The sequence below is a fragment of the Acanthopagrus latus genome, chromosome 24 (genome assembly GCF_904848185.1).
Source record: "Acanthopagrus latus isolate v.2019 chromosome 24, fAcaLat1.1, whole genome shotgun sequence".
In the NCBI taxonomy this organism is placed as follows: domain Eukaryota; kingdom Metazoa; phylum Chordata; class Actinopteri; order Spariformes; family Sparidae; genus Acanthopagrus; species Acanthopagrus latus.
Window position 1 is genome coordinate 12,126,478 of NC_051062.1, and position 18,958 is coordinate 12,145,435.

At 43.5% G+C, this 18,958-nt stretch overlaps 1 protein-coding gene across 1 annotated transcript; it reads right to left on the minus strand.

Annotated features, from left to right (window-relative positions):
• Positions 1–9: 9 nt before the first annotated feature.
• On the minus strand, positions 10–14,807 carry igfbp2a (insulin-like growth factor binding protein 2a). Its single transcript, XM_037091575.1, has 4 exons — positions 14,333–14,807; positions 3,270–3,451; positions 1,843–1,983; positions 10–1,516 (listed from the first exon to the last, which is right to left on the minus strand). The coding sequence occupies exons 1-4, from the start codon at positions 14,730–14,732 to the stop codon at positions 1,358–1,360; spliced, it is 882 nt and encodes a 293-aa protein (XP_036947470.1). The 5' UTR covers positions 14,733–14,807; the 3' UTR covers positions 10–1,357.
• Positions 14,808–18,958: the final 4,151 nt, after the last annotated feature.

An 18,958-nucleotide genomic window follows, 5' to 3' on the forward strand; every position in this document is an offset into this window, starting at 1 on the left:
ATTATGGTGAAAATATTTATCAGGCGTGTAATTGATGTACTCGTTTAATTTTTTTTTTTTGTAATGACAAATCACTATTTAAATAAACTTCATGTACTCACGAAAACGCATATCTGCACTTTTGTCCGGCTCTGCCAAGATGGTAAAATGTCGAGTCAGTGGTTGTGTTTTTGTTTTTGCTATCTTTACGATCTTGACACTGTTAAAGACGTGTTGTTCTGTACACCGGCTGTTTCCATCTGCTGTCAAAGGCAAAACTGCCTGCTGTGACATGACATGTAGTCATTGGGCACCAAAGGTGTTTTGAGGGATTCACGCCATAGAGAACAACACAGCAAGTCATTTAGCGCAAAATGTGAGTCATTTTGTGATCTTGACATTGTGCCAGGACTTTTGTTAATTTTTTAAAATACCATGATGGCAATTCATAGTCTCCAGATGATGATATCCTGATGACTTTGGTGAACCGCTGACTTTTCTTGCCACCATTGAAACTGTATGAAATTCAAAACACTAGAATTTAGCTAGATGTTAGCAATTAGCTTTAAAAAGCTGCAACACGTGTTATCACACTAGCATTTAGTTAAATAAATAGCTGTAAAGCATTTTAGCATGCTGATGTTAGTGTGGTTGTAGACTCTCTTGTATTAAATGTGCAGCACGAAGGCTGAATATTATCACAACAGTGGAAAAATGCAGGTGAACGATCACCGTAATTGTCATTTTCCAGGAATTCCCCTGGTTTTGCAATGTTGTCTAAAAAGCCAAGACTTAGAGATCACTTTGTCTTTTATATGCTTTTACCTTTTCCAAAACAGCCCGGCTTCATGTGCACCAAATTGTGCTTCCACAAATTAAAAAAAAAAAAAATCACAGGCAGGCACAGACTGAATTTATTATCATTTTTAATGGCGTTATCTGTTAATGAGGCGTAACAGTAGTCTGCAGGCTACGACACGGAAACAAAACAAAAAAAACAGCTAAAAACACCAAATATGTTGAAGGCTTCTCATTTTTCAACACGTACAGTACAAAACACTGACAACAGAGCAACTCTGAGCAAAGTCACAATTAGTAAAGCGAAGAAGTCGCCGACACTCCAGCGGACGTCTACTGAATATCTACGAGGGGACAGAGGAGTCTTATCTTTACTTCTCCTACGGAATAATCTGCGGTTAACATCCTACGCAGCAAGCTGGATTCTATCATTTGTTACGATTTCAAACGTCACTGTCATCAAATGATCTAGAGACACGGACACACAGAAAGATAATATATAGCTTACTCAGATGTTCTTTGTTCCCAAGTACTTTACAGTTTGTTTGTTTTTTCTCTCTTTTCTTGGTTTCACGCCACACTATATCTGGGTCATGTCGGGGAGCTCCAGCTCCAGCTCTCGGAGGTACTGGCTGCAGTTGGGGTCTCCCCTCACAGTGGGGGCTGATGGGATGGGTCGGCCGGTGTGGGGGTTGACGCACCAGCACTCGCCCCTCTGACCGTGGAGAGACATCTTGCACTGAAACGCAAAATGGTGTCATTTGAGGTCATCATAGCGACCTCGAATGTGCATTTTCATGTGTTTTTTTTTTTTTTTTTGGTGCAAAAATGTGTTTTAGTCCATTTATTGTTGAAATCAGATGATTTTTTTAAAGGGTTTTAACAAAAATGAATGCTTTGAAATGAGTTTTCTGTGAACATCAACTTTGTATTATAAGAAAAAATGACAAAATCACTTCAGTACGAAGATGATTTGTGATTCTTCACCCACCGTCTCTCCTCCACATACTATCAGGCGGTTACACCCTCTCCTCCTACAACCCTCAAAAAAAAGCCTGGAGTCACCTGTTTGAGGTTATAGTGCCCCCTCTTGTCACAGTTGGGGATGTGCAGGGCGTACAGGTCTTCCAGGGGCCCTCGGTTATCTCTGAAGGGCATCTTGGATATCCTCTCCAGGATCTGGTCGAGCTCCTGCTGACACTGAGTCTTGAAAAAAGAGCAAAAACAACAACACCGGTCACGTACGGGGGCCCGTATGGCGACATCTGGGTGTGTTCAGGTCACCAGGCTTCTGTGACGGATGGATAAACTTTAGTAAATACAAAAAAACCCTAATAATCCCACCTTTTAATTGCAAATTTTTGTTTTAAAATTTAAAAAAGTACATTAAAAATCTATACACACAGCGGAGAACTTCTTCCAGCTCAACACCGAGATGTGTTCGCGAGCCAACCTGCACATTTCTGACTCGCTGTGCAGCACAAAAAATCTCGTATAAAAGACGCGCACACGATAAAGCCAAAGGGCTTTTCTGTAATGAGCAAAATGAATCATGTTTTCTATGCCAGTAATGAATAATAACTCCTGCCAGTGACCTCAGGTTTACCTCACGAGCCGACGGAGCCAAACGTCTTGTTGAGACAGTTACAGGTTTTCTGGTAGAGCAATAACCTTTAAAATGATTTTTTAATGGCGGATGGAAAATACCACGGCGGCGGTTAGAAATGCCCGGGGTTCACGGTCCGGTATGCGGAGCGGGTCAGGTGTATTTAACGTCAGTAAAAACATGGCGGTGGAAGAAAACTGGGGAGAAGAAAACACGTTTTCTTTGTGCAGCGTTTAATTTATCCTCTTAAAAGCGTGATGTGGTCTTTACTGCATTTCCTGCGTAGACTTTGAAATGAACTCCAATCGCTTTACACTGGCGAGAGTCTTCGTGTGCGTGTGACTGCTTGAAGTTTTCTAGTCTTCCTATATATTTTGGCTCATCTGATGGTGAAGTATAAAATGAATTCAAACATACGTAGGTGATTTTAAGAATACTTTAACATTTTCATGAAACAATCTCCCAAACGGAGGTTGCAGATCACCTGGTTTCTCTTTGTGTATTCCAGTCACCTTGAGGTACTCTGGCGTCATAATTCAACTTAAATATCTAAATGTCTTTTCAACGCAGCATCCAAAACATCAGCTGCTGAGCCAGAGGGAGGCGACGCTGCGCTGCTTAGTTCCTTCTTCTGTGGTCTCAGGAGCTGGTTGAGATTTCACAAAATACCTGCAATATTGTCCCTTGACACCCAAAATATTGGCCCACTGATTCTACAGGCTATTAAAATGTTCAATCTTGTGATGATCCCACATAATGGATCATATCTGCAGTATCTAATACTGTACAACCAGTCAGATGAAATCTTGTTCCTTCCATGCAGCAGCTGGAACAGTACTCAGATGTTGCTGTGGTGCCTGAGTGTTGTCTCGCTTCGCTCTCTCACCTGTTTGGGCCGCGCTGGTTTCACCTCCTCCACCTTGTTGGTCTTCATCTTGGTCTTCATCTCCTGCCTGTGCTGGCGTACGGCGCTCTCCTTGGGTCCCAGCCAGGTGGTCTCCTTGCTGGGCTTCCGGATGACCGGGATCTCGCTGACGCCCTGCTCGGGCAGCGGCTCCACGGCTTCACCTGCATGTCGCGGAGACACAATGTGAAGTATTTACCACCTGTGAAACTAATTCTCCAGGGGGCAGGTATCAGCAGAGTAACTAATACTCTGCTAGTGAGCTCAGTTAGAGGTGCAGCTAGCGGGCCGTTTAGATGACTCTTCCCAGCGGCTTCCCAGCTGTTGTCTACTAGAAGCTAACAGGTTATCAAATATGTTGACAATTCATCAGATTTCCGACGTTTATACGACTTGAGTACGGTCCCTTGGAACCAGAAACAGAGTTGTTTTGAAATAAAAATTCTTACATATTGCACCTTTAAATAAAAATGTATGGATCACAGATTTCTTCTTTACCGATAAATCAAATTAGCCGCAAAAATCTGCCATGAATCGCACTAGATGGAGTTTAAAGAAGGACACTTTGGTGGCTAAAAGCATTTAACCTGTGGTCTTTTCAGGACAGTCCCTCTGTGCACTAAGCCGCTCTGTTGCCCTCCTGCTGTCGCTCTGGTAATGGATTGGGCTTTTTAGAGGCTGAAATAGGCTTCGGATTGCACAGATCGTTTGTCAGTGTGGCAACGTTAGACGTCAACTCTGCTAAAAGCTCGGCTTTTTGGAAGAAAACGACGGCGGTGACGCCAACCCCGTGCTCGTTGCGAGGGCACAAAATGAAAGCTGCGAGATGCTTCGCGTCCTAACAAACAGACTTAATTTTCCGTTTTATTGACGTGCTTATTTATTTTTTGTTGGGAAAAAGGGTGATTGAGGAGTCATTAAAACAAGAGAAGCATAATTTTCTGTATTTTCCGACGTCCCTCCCACTGTGTCCCGGAGATAATTAAATTCAGGAGGCCGACAGCCAACTTGGGGGAAGGTCGTCAGCTGATCGAGCTCACCTGGACCCCTCAAGGATATAAAAGCAAGCCGATGAGCTCAACTTTTCCTTCAGCTGGCTGTCACTCCTCATTTACTCCCTCTTACTCTGGCAACACTTCGAGGCACTACGCCGCAGATACACCGTTTGCTTTCACTGCTGACTCTGCTCGTTTCACAGTTTGACAGTTTCCCCTCATTGTCACAACTGTCATTCTGTTAAAGATAATGTTTGAGATTGGGGGGGAAGAAATAAGCTCTGAAGTGTCCAAACCGCTGTAAAAGTGCTCTGAATGCATCAGCACAATCAGTGAGTCACTACAATCCTTTCCTTTCTCAGAGAGCGCAGCAACCACATGCAGCTCCGTTAACAAGCTTGTGGGCTGAGAGAAGTTGGCCACCGCTGAACCTTAGTCACAGTCAGGTTTCCATGGCTGCTTTTTTTCCTCGCTGGTGTGATTTAATTTCATGAGCAGATGTTTAGAGCGGTGATAAATGAGCAAAAATCAAAGTTTTACACTTTTTACAAGGACTCGTATTTGGACGACTGCGTGATGAATTCAGGCCTGTATGTGAGGTCTCCATTGCTCAAAATTATATTCAGGCTCATTTATCAATACATCTAATACCCAAGTGGATCCAAACTGGATAGAGTTCAGTGCTGTGACAACCAAAGATGTATTATTTCTTTGTCTGAAACCACTACATAGATGAAATTTAAGCCTTTGACACAGCCAAGAGCAAAGTACATGTCCTTTAAGTGCGGTACTCACATTCAAATTAGAGACACTTTGTCCATTTTATGCCATTTTTATAACTCTACTGCAGCACATTTCAGCTAAATAGTACCGTTTACCTCAAGAAAACATACAGACAGTTTATCAGAATTGTTTTTTTGGTCAAATCATCCAACGTTTCATGAACGAAATAGACAAAAGCCTGAAAATCAAGTTCCCGGATTTCCTTCTGAAGTTGACAATGGCCACTAAACTGTTATTTGTACCAGATCGTTTCAGCCTTAACTTCAACTGAGCGGCGCCTGATTGCCACCTGACTATTAAAACAGGGAGGAGCCCGGTTCTCCACGGATTCAAATCTATAAAATGACTCTTAAAGAACAAGGAATTCATATTCAGCCGTGTCAGCACGCATCCCGCCGTCCTGGACCAAATAACACCGTCCCATCCAGTGATTCCTCCCAGCGGTTTACATTGAGTTTGACCGTCTCCTCTCTCCTTGGAGTCTTGTTAAACATCAACCCTAAAAAAAAAAAAAGAACCCTCTCTCCTCAAACAGATGGAGCAAACAATGTGAGAGGCCATCAGGTCCAACCCAACATGTTGTTTCTGACAACAGAGCATACTTAGGGGTTGAGGGTTGACGGGGAGGGAGTGGAAAAGGAGCGTCATAGCAAACCAGCTGATTTTGGACCACGAAAAGAAATGTTACATGATGCAAATTCCTCAGAAAGCAACGGACTCTTGACTGTGACTCTTTCGCAGTGACTTTCGCTGGAAAGCATGCATTTCACCTACACAGGACTTCACTTGACACCCGAAAGGAAAGAGGGGGAAATAAGCAGAGACAGTAGAGAAGGTCAAACAGTCGGCTGAGTAAGTAGATCACAGTTATGCAAGGGCCAAGCTGTAACCTGCAGACTTGTGGAAAGGCGTCTGCAGAACAGAGAATGAAAGCGAGTGTGTGTGTGTGTGTTACCAGACCGGAGAGGCATTCTCTGCACTCTGCAAGAGGTAAATTTGACATCCGGTTGTAGAATATGATTACAAAAGGCCTAAGAGAGAACGGTAGAGAGGAAATTCCAAACGAAGCAATAACAAGGTGCTGGCGCCTTATGCCATCAGATAGATCTGGTGTTGATGGACTCCAGTTCCCCCTATGACACTCCACTGTGCACTCTTTGAAGACTGTGCAAAAAAAAAATAAAGGGGCAAAAGTCAACTAAAATCAGGTGTGTGCACGCGCAAGTGGCGCAGATAAACACACGACACACTCAAGAATATCGGCAGCTGGGGTGCCTTTTGTTTTGCTGTCTTACATAATCCCCGCAGTATCCAAAGTGCAATACCATCGCTGCCTCTCTTCTGAGGAAACCTGAGACGTTCAGTCAAACACACAGTCTGGCCGCACACATGAACGCGCAATCAATCTCCCTCGCGAATGGACACGCACACACACAAACACAGGGGGTCAGGACCCCACTTTCAGGGGGCACTAGGCCTCTGCAGTCCAAGCCGTTCCACAGCAGTGGGCTCGGGATCAGCAGTATCAACAGAGCAGCAGGCCTACTGTCCAGTCTACTGCTTGAGTTAATCCTCGCACAATGGCCCGAGAGGCTTCCTTTCTATATCTGATCCATGTCGAATCCCCAGATGGCACGTAGTGGCCAGAAGTGTCATGTCTGATTGTCCAGATTCTGGTCAACTGAGCAAATGGCAGACTTGGCCGCGTTGCTGAGACTGGAAAGGTTGAAAAAAGAAAAAAAAAAAAAAAAGGAAAGATCCGAGCACAGCGGCGTTCTCGCTCCATCCTCTTTCCGTGGATACAAATAGAGCCTTGTGTTATTGTCAGAGAAACTCATGGATGTGATGTCTTTATAATGTCTCGCCCTGCAGATTTATTACTGTCAGCTCATGTAACTTAGTGGATGTCAATGGGATCAAACAGCAGTTTTGCTCCAAAGTTGCTTTCTACAAAAAATTGCGTACGTCAGTGAGATCAATAAACAGCTTCTTGCAAAAGTTGCTTCTATGAAAATTAGTGGATGTCAGTGGGATCAAGAAGCAGCTTCTCCCAAAATCTGTTTGTTGTGAAAGGTTGTTAATGACCCGGGTTCAAGGTCAGCTGCCACCACACTCAGTGGTTTTTATTTCTCTCTGGAGGCAGCAGAAGTGTTTGAGGTACACTGTGCCATGATTTCTGGATCCTACCAGAACCTCTTCCATATTGAAAGCTAAATGTTGCAATGCACTGCAGCACAACACTAACAGTGTTCGACATTTTAATGAAAGTCAATGTCTGATGCATGTACTGTGTAGTGATACTCTGTGGCTCATGTTATAGCTGGAGCTCAATTTTAAATTGGAAAATTGGTTCAATTTCATGTGTAATTACATTTCATTGTTTATATCTTTGCATTAGTTTTTGATTTACCTCAGCTAACCAAAGATCACTGGTCTTTATACCTGTGCACAAGGTGTTCAAACTGCCAGGAGAGACCCTGGGTATATATGTACAGCATTCACCAAAAGTTGAACTGGCCCTTTAAATGTCGGAATGTGAAAATCTGTGCAAAAGTACATCTCTCTCTCTCAATATGGCTTTTAAGGCCACTCTGAGGTGTGAAATAGGTCATATGCCACTTAAGAAGTTGATGAAAGACACAGCGAGGACTAACTGCAGTCCATCATCCAATGCAAGGCCTACTGGGACTGTTTTCCTAGAAACACAAACTCAGCAAAGTGCAGATATGTTTACCTTCCAGGCTTTCTGGCCTGCAACAGTCATCTAAAAGCAGGGAACGGACAGGCTCTGGCACGTACGTACACACCGCGGCATCCAGGGCCAGGCATCTCGCTCCTCGCTACCAGCACCGCTGGGTGAACTCTGAGGTGATTCGTACAGGACCTAAACTAGGACATGAAGTGGGGCAAGCTGGAACACATCGACTAGTGGGGCATCACATGCAGCTACCACTGATAATCATTCTGGTGGAGGGATATGAGGGATGTGAGTGGACAAAGAGTGAGAAAACTTAAGTCGTACATTTATAACAGCGGTGACGAGTCTGTTGCTGGGTGGAAACATTTGCCTGTAAAATGAACTTTTTAAGAAGACAAATTCAAACCTTTCTAAAGGTACGAATAGTGGGACGTTGGCGATATGGTCTAAAAGTGTAGACAATCATGGCAGAACAACGTGAGAGTGACGACAACAAAACCAACACCAACAATGGGAATTATATCATTAACAATTACACCCAATTCTTTTGTCTTGGTTGTTCCTTTCTTATCTCACCAACCATTAATTTAATTGCCTTCAGGTTTGGTAAAGCCATTTATAATACCCAGAGGATGAATCACAGTAACTTAAAACTTCAACTGAAAAGGTTTTGCAGACTGATTTCCCAACAAACATTGCTAACGAATTGTACTGCTTGGCAAGTATTAAGAGATAAAAGCTAACAAAGTCAAGTGTGATTTAATGTGATGGAAGCAATTAGCTGGGTGATCTATTGTACTGGATACATTTATGGTAAATGGTAATTGGTGTTGGTGGTCCTGGTCTGAAAACCAGTTTTTGGAATTGGATCTCTCTGACCAAAATATAAGGTTTTACTGTAAGTGTGTCTTGCAGTGTGGGACTTGCACTGGTCTAGGTCATGACTCGGTCTCGTAACCCCTCAAAGTCTTAGTCTTGTTTTGGGCTTGATGCTCACGTTGGTTGGACAAAAGGAGTAATATGAGGACACAATTTTCGACTCTGGGAAATTGTGATGAGCTTTTTTGGCAATTTAAAAACTATAAAACTACAACGATGGTAATGAAGAAGACAATATACAGCCGACAGACTGTCCCTCTCCCCTGCAACGCCCTACGCCCTCTTCCCTCCAGTGTCAGTAGCATTTCAGACAGTGTTTGTATTGTCTTAAATCACCCTTGACCAAAGAGGAGGGTGGGAAGTTATTCTGGATCTCAATAGGCACGAGGAGATTCTTGGCACGGGTACACGTGAAGTTGACGCCCGGGGGGGAGATGGCACAAATGCCCCTGTTTTTGGAGAAGCCTGGGGTGGGGAGGGATTATCTCGGAGCTATTTCAGTCCTGCGGGCCCCGTCTGGATGCCCCCGCAGGTACACAGGAATGCCCCTTGTTAGCTAACATTGTTATTTCAGTGTCCAGATGGCAGGGGAGTTTTCCACTTTTCCTGCAACCAAATTTTTCCTCTCCATAACAACTTTAATAACAGTAGAAAGAGAGGTCTTTCCCCTTCTCATTGTCAGCATCCAAAAGTGTCACCGGTTGTGGAAAATGAACACCGAATCGAAAACGGTGTTCGCGTTACCTTTTCTCATTTTGTGACATTGGAGAAACCAACTATCAGCTCTGTTTGGGCTGTGTTAATCAACTCGCTCCCTCTTCGAGGTCATATACAGTGTGATCCAAGTCAAAACAACCAAACGCCCGTCCAATCTGATTAAAGTAACCTTTATTTGGGTCCAGGTTTCTGTGGGAACGGAATATCAAGTGATACCGTGCATAAACAGACACGGTAGGGGTGGAAATTGCTGGTGTTAGCTTTGAATCACTAGACATTTCAGCCGAAGATGAATGAAACGTGGAATAATTTTGTTTTTGCAAAACAATTTAAATTGTCTCGAAGCTCCAACAATCATCTCTGGCTCATCACCATCAAAATCTCCATCTTAATCCATCCCAGGATACTCAAATATATTCCATGAGAGCTTGGAGAAAATAAGTTGCCATTACAGCCTGCAAATGGGCACTCAGGGAACCAACATTTAATTAGCTTGATGGGCGTATAAATATCGTCCATTTATCTCCTTTAACGAATGCACATTTTTTTGAGCTACCTCTGGCACAGACAGAAGTGAGTCGAAACTTTACTTCGAGTGGCATCAGATCCTCAGCGTCGCCTGCAGTGTAACACATGCAGGCAATCACTCGGGCAGCACACACAGATCAGATATGCTCAAGACGGAAAATCAGAGCGGAGGAGGATTTTGGTTTTCTTCTTTTTCAGCTTCGGCGATTGAATTTTCTTGTTTTTGTTGTGTTTTTAATTAAGATGCTTGGCTGCCACGGGTTTTTAAGCAAGGCACCACAGAATCACCACAGGCCATCAGCGACATCCCCATCTGCAACTTCAGATAAAGAATTTAAAAAGAATAACAGAAGAATTTACTCTTTCAGTGCCCTAAATCGTAATTTAGACAATAAAGTTTAACATTAAACTGTAAAATATCCTGCCTCCATTATATATGTTGCCACAAGTGTTTGATAACCACATTGATGACTGCTGCAAAAAAATAATAATAATTGGGAAAATCAGCAGATATATCGATATTATAAGATTTTTTACACCATAACATAATAATATCCACATTATACAGAGTGTACAAAATGTGCAGATCGATTAATCTGTCAATTATGTGGCGAAAATGGTGATTTAGTCCACCACACAAATATATTCAGTTTATTGTCATCGAGGAGGAAACAAATCTTTTCTCATGTAAAGAATTCACTCAAACTGATTAACTGATTATCAAAATATCAATACCTCTGATTTTTAGACAGTTGGTTGGACAAAACAAGACATCTGACTTCCCCCCTGGAGCCATACAAGACATCAGGACATTTACGAAGCAGTATTTGTTTCTTACTTATTGAATTACCGATGAGCCGTAATTAAGGACACTGATAATCTAAAACAGTGAATGAGAATTGCCTGTGGACCGAGCCAAAGAGGAAAATAAGCCAGAACAGTCAGTACCAGTACATTTAATCCGATCGCTTTCATTAAAAACAAACAAACAAAAAACAATATTGGTTCACTGCTCAGCATCACTGCAGGCTTTTATTTCAGTAGTTTCTGTCCTCCGTCTTAACATTTCCCTCTTCCGTCTTCTCTCTTATCACTGGAGAGCTGAAGGAGAATCGGCTCTGACCTTCGACCTCTTTGCTCTCAGCTGTTTGTAGTGCCGATTCAGGAATTTAGAGGGTGGATAAGACCCTCAGATCAATACTTCAAATACAGTAAAATGCCGTGAAAACCTCAACTAAAGACGGAGCCTTCTGTGAGAGGGTGACATGTTCAGCTGATAGGGAACTCCAGCTCTCCCGTTTCAGACCGGCCTCGCAATCAGATCAAACTCAATTATACTGATTCGAAACATAATCCAGTGATGAGGTTCAGGATGTGTTATTTGCGTCCATGCCATTTAATTTGAATAAAATAAGCAAGAAAAACAGGATGCTGCGGCTGATAAACATCCAAATGAAGCAGCTGCAATATTTCATCCTTTGATTCTTTGCCCAGGGGTGTCGAATCAGCTCAAGGATCGCCGCTCGACTTCACTCAAATCGGCTGATTTATTCTATTATAATCAGGCTTTTTTTTTTCTTCTTCTTCTATAATTCACAGATTAATTCCTGGAACAAAAGGGAGATCGGAGCCAGGAAGTTTTTTGAAAGGAAAGTTCGCTCTTCCAGCAGAGTGCAGGGAGCTGATCTCTATCAGGGATTTCATTACTTCCTTCTTTTTTGCCGTGTATCTGAGAAGAATTCACGACAGGAAATCAAGTCTGCGTCGTCTCAGAGCAGGAAAGAAGGAGACTGACGGTTACCGTCTGTGACGCCGACAGTGACATTATTAAAAGGAGACCCATCATACTTTTTCCATTTTTTGTTCCTTTGCTTCAGCGTTTGCTCTATTTGTGCGTGTGGAATATCTTGAAAGTAAAAAAAAAAAAAAGGTTAAAGAAGCTCCTCTCTCCCGCAGAAAACACGGCTCCTGAAATGCCTCGTCAGCAGCCCCGCCTTTAATTACGTGACTTTGTGACATCACAAAGTCACATATTCCACGTAATTTATGCCTGGCGACAAGTTTAGCGTGCAAGAATCGATTTTGTGCAGCTGCTCTGTTGTTGTTAGCGGTGCTGCCTCAGGCGTGTGTGAGTGGACCAATCAGAGCAGACCAGATGTTCTTAAAGAGACAGGAGCGGGAATACAGTGCTGCGTATGAGAAAACAGATGTGTGTTTTTTTTATTCTAGTATGCCAAAAATGAATGTATGAACACTGAAAATAAGCATAATATGTCTCCTTTAATGGAGCAGCAGTGAGAGAGCACATCTGCATTTAAACTCATCTGTCGTCTTCTGACCTTGAGAAGGCTGCAACACTCTCCACCTCAGTCTTTGTCAGAAATCACTCTCCCGGCTCTGCAAATCGGCCCTTGGAGCCAATTTCTGAGCTCACTTCTTATTTATTTTCGTATGTTTTTTCGTAAGTCTGACTTGACCCCACACCTGAGGGGAAAAGAAGAACATCCGTGACATCTAATAAATTGCCTCCTCGCAAACAAGCCTTTACATGATGCCAGCATGTATTTTGTTCTCTTGTTTTGCTCTTATGTAACTCCGTGATCCTGCCTTGAGTGTGACGGTTTGAAGCCGCGTAAGGTTACATAAATGTGGAGTTAAAGGGGCGCTGCGCAGTTTTGGAGTATTCACGTGTGCATATGTTTGAAGCTGGTAAAGGTGTCGGGGTCCGCCAAATATAAACACAGGATGACCTTTTTAAGTTCAGTTGGGTTATTCAGGAATGAAAGCGACAGAGATTGTTTGTTTGTCAGTGAAGATCTTTCTCTTCTGATTACGACTTCTACCCCCGAAACTACACAAGCGCGCCTTCGGGTCGCTAAGATGGCTGATTACTTGATCACAAATGGGTCGTGAAGCACCTTCGACCTGTTCTTGTCGCGCTTGAGAGTCCATAACAAACACGCCGTCCTGGACGTAAACTCTTGACAAGGCACGGACTTGGAAACGAGTAGAAATCACAGCCGCGGCGTCAAAATCAGCCACTTTTGACCTTTCGCGTGAGCCTCCGGGAGCTTCTTTGTGATTCCTCCTGCAGGGTCGACAACCCGGTTAACGTAGTCACTGTCAACAGCCGTTCGTAGTTACCTCTGGTCAAAGCCTAAAGTCCACGTTTTTCAATCAATGCCGCATTCCCCGCTGCTGTCTCTCCCTCGCTCTCTGTTCCTTCTCTCTCCACTCCCCTGTGGAAATGTCAACATCAATACTACGATGTTTTCTGTGTCCATCCCAGCCCCGAGAGTACAAACTTCTGGGAATTTTGCACTACCTTGTTCTCTCTCCGTCGCAGTGTTTTAAAGGCAGATCTTGCTCGCTCTCCCTTCTTTCTTTTCTTTTTTTTCTCTCTTTCTCTCTCTTCGGAGGCCCAGCTGTTTGGAGCATAGCTGAGGTTAACTTGGGCAGAGTGACTGTTCCTTTTGTTTCTCTCTCCCCATGCACACCAGGATGATTCACAACACTTTTTAAACAGGTCTATGCAACACAGACACCGACAGGAGCGCATGAAAAAGCATAAAATAGGTCAACACTGCCATGGAAGCTTAAAGGAGAGGTTCGCCCAAAACTTAAAGATTAATAGTTATCGAGTCGGCCCTGTGACGACGGGAAGTCACGGGAAGTTTCGTCACCCGCACGAGCAAAATGGCATTTTTTGTTGCATTCTCTAAAGAACAGAAGGCATAAAATGTCTCAGTACAGCTCGTTGAAGTCTCCGGAAGATGAAGATCTTGATAGACTTTATTCACACCCTCGACACGTGGTGTGCACTAAAGTTTTCTGCGTGGCGGCTAAAGCGAAGATTTGAACGTCTTTTCAAGTCAAACTGGGTTACCGAAGCTTCTGTGGGCCTTAACGAGCTGTACGGAGCCATTTTGTGTTTTTATTCCATTGTTTTCTTTACGTTTTAAAACAAATCCCCATCTGCTTTAATTGTTTAAAAGAATCTAGCAGCGCTGTGTTGCTGCTTTGTTTTGTACGCGAGGAAACTTCACCTGACTTTTCCATCAGCGTGCGGGTGAGCTGATAACGACTGATTTTTCATTTTTGGGCGAACTTTTCCTTTAAGATACTGCACACCTAATGCACCAATATGGATCTGGGTGCACAAACCTGCAGATTATGTCACTCAGGTGGGTGAAATCCAGGTTAAAGAGGCTCTAAGATTGTTGCACTGCAGGCAGCAAATTTAAATTATGTGCAATATCATAAAAATATATCTGAGGAAAATCTTCCACTCAAGTGCAAAATGGTCACCAGAACTTGAGTCACAGATTTGTGCTCAGCCCTTCATGACAATGCAGGATTTTCTCCACTATCCCGCCTGCTGCAGTCTAGACAGTGTCATTAAAAATTGATAGAAGAAAAACCAGATTTCCAGTAAACTGACTGACCGCTGGTTTGCTCCCGGTGCTCCTGGCTGTAAGTGGTCGTCTCGGTGTCCACTTTGCGCCGGCACTGGCCCTGGCCCTGCACCAGTTGCTCCAGGGGAAGCTCCGAGTCGGGCGTCGGGTAGCATCGCAGACCGGTGGAGCACCTCGGGGTGTACACGCCGCACATCTCGCCCTCTTGCCGGGCGCACACGGGGCAGCACCCGCAGCCCGGTTCGCGCACTATCTCCGCGCAAGTCTCGGTGAGCTTTGGGCACAGCGCCTGGCGCTCCGCGGTGCAGCCCGGGCAGCGGAACACCATCTCGGCCAGGGAGGCACCGGCGAGGGACACGGAGAGGATCAGCAAGCTGCAGCCGGCGTACGACAGCATTGTTATAGGCATGAGGTTTTTGGTCATTATCATGGGGCGATGGAAGGCAATCCCAAGTGAAAAAAAGGGGAAGAAATGTGCATGCGAACAGGTGAAGCCGGGGGCTGGGAGGGCTGCTGGGTCCTACAAATTCCCAGGTTTGCTCTTGGGGCCACACATGGAAAGATACAGGATTCAGTTCAGATGTCAGATTTTAGATGTAAAGGGAATTACACAGAAGACGTGAGGAAAGATAATTCGTGCTACTTTATTATTTTTTTTATTCATTTTAATCCCCAAATTGGCTAAAATGCCCCAGAATGAGGACAAATGCTCCTTGAAGTTGAAGTGAACTAGTTAAACTGAATGGATTTGAAGTCCTGAGCATGCAGCTGTCTGATTGGATGAAAAGCCCTTATAGTTAGACTTTCACTTTCTGTAGCTGCTTGTAATCAGAGTACATTTAAAGACCAACAAGTTTTTAATTACATCGCCAAATATGATGAGAATTATTGGAAATATATCAATGTTATCTTGCTTTAAAGGTCAAATGCACTAATATTACAAGTTAAAGGTGCAATATGTTAGAATTTAAGTTTTAACTTCATGACGCCTGGACCGCTATATGCACGGCTAATCGAGCTAACTAACCTACAGTGGCTACAGTTAGTAGCAGCTAGGCGGTTGTAAGAATTAGAGTTGGAATTTATCAACAGTGGGTGAAGAAATTACAGTTTTGACTTAGCAACATCTGGACAACTAGATGCACGGCTAATCGAGCTAACTATCTAGCCTAAGATGGCTACAGTTAGCAGCAGCTAGTGGTTGTAAGAATTGTAGCTTAAACTTATTGACAGAATATGAAGAAATGACGGTTTTGATTTCATGAAGACTGGACCACTAGATGCACATCTAATCGAGCTAACTACCCCACGGTGGCTACAGTTAGCAGCAGCTAGCGGTTGACATTAATAGGACCACACTGCTACAGTAAGCAGCAGCTAGCAGGTAAATTGGTGATATGCTGCCCTGCATTAACCTGACACATGGCCAGTTTGAACATCTTGACCGCTATATTCTTTCCATAATGAGTCCAACAGCAAAGGACCTACATTACCCACAATGCAACTCTGTTGAGCCAGCTGAACCATTTTATCAGATTCCATGCGGCTTCCTCTGAAGTCACAAAAAGCTTTATTTTAGTTACCCTTTGATAATTGATATTGTGAACAATCATTACTCTCAATTTAAACATTTAATAATAATAACTGGATTATAATATTTAAGGTGATTCTAATGGAATATCTGTATTATCTAAAAGAAAAATCCCTTAAGTTACAACCAATTTAAACCTGTAAAGCCCATTGTAAGGGACAGTTTTCATTATTAATATGGGGAAATTAAATCGTCACCATCGTCATCGTTTTAATTCCCCTGTAGGCGACGTGCTCTCTGGCCGACCCCTGACCTCTTTGCGGTGATATCAACTGGAATAGAACTTCCTGAAATAGTTTCTCTGATTATCAAAACAGGCGCAGGAGTGAAACCCGAACTCCGGCATCAAAAACAAGAAGCGAACTATCCCTCCCTGGCTTGCATTAATATACATACTGTGGCGTGTTTGTTTCAATCAGCACATTCTGCACCCAAAAACTCCCAGAATGCATAAGTAAACAAACAAACAAACAAAAGGACTATGTGCCGAGCATTCCTTACATGGAAAGACCTCCCCCGTCGAGGCAGACATGTCCATTGACACTCAATTAAAAACTCGCCAGCTGCTACCGGCGTACATGCCTGTGTACAGTAATGCTACTGTGCACGTATACGCTGATGTTTCCTATCGATCGGTCAGGCCAAGCCTTGAGGTGTCGTGCTCGACCTGCGGAACAAGCTCCTATTAACCCTGTCCAGCGCGGTAGACTAATCGCTGTTTATCCAGGCGCCCAGAAATAGAAGTGGCATGTGTAACCTTACTCCGCAGATATAAATGCAGATTATTTTGTTTTGTGGGTGCCCCCTGATTTAATACTATTTGGCTCCATTCACGTTTAGGCATCCTCGCTCGCCGTGGGGGCGTGAAGGAGGGAGAAAGGGCACATTTGAAGCTGTCCTGTACTCCAGGGGGTGTGAGTCAGGGGGATGCCCAGAGGGCTGTTTGCACACAGAACCTCATATGTCATTTTATGAAACCGTGGATGGAAAAGCAGCGGGATGACGGCCGCCGGCTAATAGGCCTAACAGGCCGCAGTATCTGCCCATGTGTGCAAAGTAATCCCCACCAAGGTCAGTAACTTAAATTCCTCCCCGCGGAGCTGGAGAGCAAACACAAACTCTGGATAAACTTCACATTGACAGAGGAAGGTATGGGATCACTGATGGGCCGAGGACGCATGCAGCACATGAAGCCTCAGTGAGTACAGAGAGAGGTTTGTGTGCGAGAGGTCATCTTCTTAATCACGGTACAGAGAGTCCTGAAAAACCCTTTCAATCAGAGCAAAACGCTTTATTTCACCCATTTTTTGTACAGTAATACGCGAAAATCGAGCTATATAAACTAAATAAGTGTTTTTCAGTAGATGTGTTAGAACCCTGTTAAAGGACAAGTCCAACTAAAAATGAAAATTCAGTCATTATCGACTCACGCCCGTCCTGATGGAAAATCTGGAGAAGTTTCTTAGTCCACAAAACATTTCTGGAGCCTCATAGTGTTGAAGTGTTCTCCTAAACACCTGAAGTAGATGGAGACTTGTGTCAAGATGGCTCCTCACAGCTCGTCCGCTGTCATCCAGGCCTCAAGATCCCAAAACGATATTTTCAAGAAGATAACTTCACATTAGCTGCTCGACTAAAAGTGCTTACATCGAGGGTGTAAATCCCGTCTTTTCAATTCAATTTGGGATCTCAGGGCTTGCAGAAACATAGATTACATCAGCTGAGCTGTACGGAGCGTCTTTATTTATTTTTTGTGGTTGTATTTTTACATTTTAATACAAGTCTCCAGCTTCTTCTGTAGTTTAGGAGAACGCTGCAACGCTGTCTCGCTGTGAAGCTCCAGAAATGTTTTGCTGATGACGAAACATCATCTGACTTTTTCTAAAGACACGTCATCTTTATATCCGATTACCACTTATATTATCAAGCATTCATTATCTATTTATACAGCAGTTATGGACGCTTCATAATGACTTACAGTCGTTAATAAATAGATTGATGAACGCACTTAAATGTCCTCAGATCACTTTACAATTATAGTGGGTAATAAACCCTCTAAATGCTGCCGGGGTTGTTAAGACAACATGTTTTATGGCAGCTCACATGCAATACAAATGTGTATGTGACGTGATAAAAACACAAGCTGATGCTAATTAGCATTTTCTTTTCTACTTCTCTTAACTGAGACATTTGCTAAACACTAAATGTCTGACTATTAACCAATTAACAGCCAGAAATATCTGACTGGAAACATTAATAAATACCACTCAGCGCTTTCTGCCTCAGTCCAAAACAACCCCGGCGAACGGGCCAAAATATTTTTAATCGATCCAACGGTGACATAAACCGCTAACTGGGCAATTAACGTTTGCAGCGGTGCACTTCGAGCAGCCTAATTTCGAGCTGCTAAGCCTCACAGCAGGCCGTCTGGAGGACAGCTGCAGCCTATTTTGAAAAAATGGGAGCGCTGCAAAGACTGAAATGTCCTTAAAATACACTTTTACAACACATCTAGATCCAACGTGCGTGTTCCTCGAGCAAACAAAGGAAGGCAGCATCGCTGTTGGTGGGTTCTTATCAGCTGAAAGACCCCCGGAGACATCCTCGCGTTCATTTTTCAGACTTTGTTAATGAATGAGTGCACTGTTTAGTGTTTGGCTTGGAGTGTACTTAATTAAGGCTCCTTTTGCTTGGACTACTGATTAGATAAGTGGAAGCAATGATGCAGGAGGATTGAGAAAGTCATTTATCATTTGATCAGCGGGCCTAAACAGCTGGATTAATGCGTGAATTGTGTTTTAAATGCATTAATGTGTGTAAGAAAACTGTCAGAAACCTGCTCTCTCAACCGGACCGGTGCGACATCTCACTGAGTGGAAATGTTTACCAAATTACAGAACATAAATCCTTACATGGAAATGTTGGCATCACAAGTCCCAAAAGGGGAAAAAATGCTTATGTGTGTGTGTGTGTGTGTGTGTGTGTGTGTTTTCTGTGCTTGTGTGTGTGTGCCCCAAATGTGAGTGTGTTTGTTTGCTGCCTAGCAACAGGTGATGCATGTGCAA